This window comes from Sinocyclocheilus grahami, unplaced genomic scaffold (assembly GCF_001515645.1).
Source record: "Sinocyclocheilus grahami isolate Dianchi unplaced genomic scaffold, SAMN03320097.WGS_v1.1 scaffold1435.1, whole genome shotgun sequence".
In the NCBI taxonomy this organism is placed as follows: Eukaryota; Metazoa; Chordata; class Actinopteri; order Cypriniformes; family Cyprinidae; genus Sinocyclocheilus; species Sinocyclocheilus grahami.
Window position 1 is genome coordinate 18,707 of NW_015506614.1, and position 2,599 is coordinate 21,305.

Here is a 2,599-nt window from a genome sequence, read left to right on the forward strand (position 1 = left end):
CACCCACGTCTCCACAGGTAATGAACACACACCTGAACACCTCAACACTCACGTCAGTCCAAATGACTTGTTGTCATTTTTGCATAACAGAAAATTAATATTTAGTCATCGTTTACTCACTCTCACATCCGACCAAATGACTTACAATTTTCATTGTTGTGTAAACTAACAATAAACGCTGTCATGTCAGTAGAATGACTTGTAAATAATTCATTTTTGCATAAACTAAAATGCAAGTTTAGTAGGGATGTAACGATTCACTCAACTCACGAACTCACAACAAAATGAGATTTAAGGCAAATTATAAATTAAATGTGTTCTTTTATTATTGCTTGGACAAAATGCTGCACATTTCTTTGTCAAATTGAAATATAACACTATAATAATTTAGTAAATGTAAATAACAAAACTAAATTTAAATTTTAAAACAAGCCCCAAATCAAATAAATAAGTAACACAAATAAAATAAATCTCTTTATATGAACAAAATAAGGCTTTGTCTGTGCTCTTAACATTTAAAATCAGAGGCAACCACTGTGTTTTAATCATGATTCAAACAAAGATGCTGCACACATGCAACACGAGCAGTTTTTAATCTAAATTAGATTGTATAGTTTTGAAATATGAAGCAAAAACAGAATGGTTTGACTTCAGTTTTGTGAAACTATACATAAAAATATCTGCATGAAACCGAAACAGCAGACGAGCTGAATGAGACGCAGATGCACTCTCTGCCAGCAGGCGGCGCATAAAGAGGTTCCTGGTTTCTGCTGTAAACAAAGCAGCGCTGCACTTATGAACTTTAATATGCATTATACAGAGGCAAGATGAAGAGAAAAAATACCATCTAAACTTTTCTAAAGACAGTAAGTTCCCCTCAGACATGCATTCATATAAACTCCTACCCCTAAATGAATCGCGATTTGTTTGGCATCTCAACCGATTTGAATCGTCACATATGTTAATCGATTTTCAACCGGCTCGCGGTTAATCGTTACATCCCTGAAGTTTAGTCATCATTTACTCGCTCTCATGTCGGTCCAAATGACTTAGAAATAATTTCCATTTTTGCGTAAACTAAAAATGAATGTTTTATCATTTACTCTCATGTTGGTCCAAATGTCTTAATATTTTTGGGGGTTTTTTTGTAAACTAAAAAAATTAACCTTTTGTCGTCATTTACTCTCATGTCGGTCCAAATTTTTTGCTTCGATTCGGTGTGATTATAGTATCATTAAGATGGAAGTGAGCTGTTGTCTTGTTTTAAAGCCCACACCACCTGAGCCAGAGGCCACACCCCCAGTGAAGGCGGAGCCAGAGAGTGCCCCGCCCCCTGCTGAAGAACTGGAGGAGACTTGGGAAGAGAAAGAAGATAAACTTGATGCTGAAAACATCAAACCAGAGAGTCCCACCCTGAGTTCACCCACCGAACAGAAATACCAGTATAAAGAAGGTAAATCAGCATCTGATGCACTTCAAAGCTGCTGTGCTGTAATACTAGCATTTAATAACACAATAAAAACACCTTGCTGTGTGCACTGTGCTCGATTTTAATAAAACTAAATATAAAAATAAATTCAAAATATTAATAAGAACTATAATAGTATCTCGCTGATTCTTAAAATAACACTGATTCATGTCCAAAACACATACATGTACATATTTTTTAAACATGTACACATATTATGTGCTTAATTTACAATAATTACAAAACATATTAATTTAAAAATAATGTCATTAATAGTTTTAGAGGTGACTCTTCATTTATCCTGGTAGGAAATAAACGTCCAAAAAAATCCAAAATCCGTATCTTAGGAACGACAAACTGTCTGTGTTTTAAACTGCATTAAATGCATGACCGAATCAAAGCAGAATCGCTAATAAAAATGTCCTTGTTTCCCGCAGAACAATGGAAACCCCTGAACCCCGAGGAGAAGAAGAAATACGACCGGGAGTTTCTGCTCGGCTTCCGGTTCATCAACGCCAGCATGCACAAACCTGAGGGTCTGCCGCAGATCTCAGACGTGGTGCTGGATAAGGTAGCTGAAGCTCTCTCACACACACACACACACACTCTCACACACACACACACACACCCACCTACAATCCCTGCCAGTACGAGACTCGAACCCACAACCTTTGGGTTATGAGTCCGACTCTCTAACCATTAGGCCACGACTAATGGTTAGAGATTAATGTCCTGAAAAGTCACCTTCTCCTTGTAATACCTGTCATACCTTTGTCATTATACAAATTTATGTCCTCATTTATCAAAAAAACGCTCACTCACTCACTCACTCACACACTCACTCACACACACACACACACTCTCTCTCTCTCTCTCTCTCACATACACACACTCACACACACACACACACACTCACACACATGCACACACACACAGAGACACTTACACACACACAGACACACACACACTCTCACATACACACTCTCACACACACACACACACACTCTCTCACTCTCACACATACACACACACACAGAGACACTCACACACACACACTCACTCACTCACACACACTCTAACACACTCTCACACTCTCTCACTCTCTCACACACACACACTCACACACACACA

The 2,599-nt window shown here is 38.1% G+C and overlaps 1 protein-coding gene across 1 annotated transcript in view; it reads left to right on the forward strand.

Moving 5' to 3' along the window:
• The first annotated feature begins 1,239 nt into the window (after window positions 1-1,239).
• The window catches only part of LOC107570261 (eukaryotic translation initiation factor 4 gamma 1-like), a 32,334-nt gene continuing 30,974 nt past the window's right edge, over window positions 1,240-2,599 (forward strand). The window contains exons 1-2 of the mRNA XM_016256471.1: window positions 1,240-1,453; window positions 1,906-2,039. Coding sequence (XP_016111957.1) covers window positions 1,240-1,453; window positions 1,906-2,039 — 348 coding nt within the window. The remainder of the gene's footprint in view (window positions 1,454-1,905; window positions 2,040-2,599) is intronic.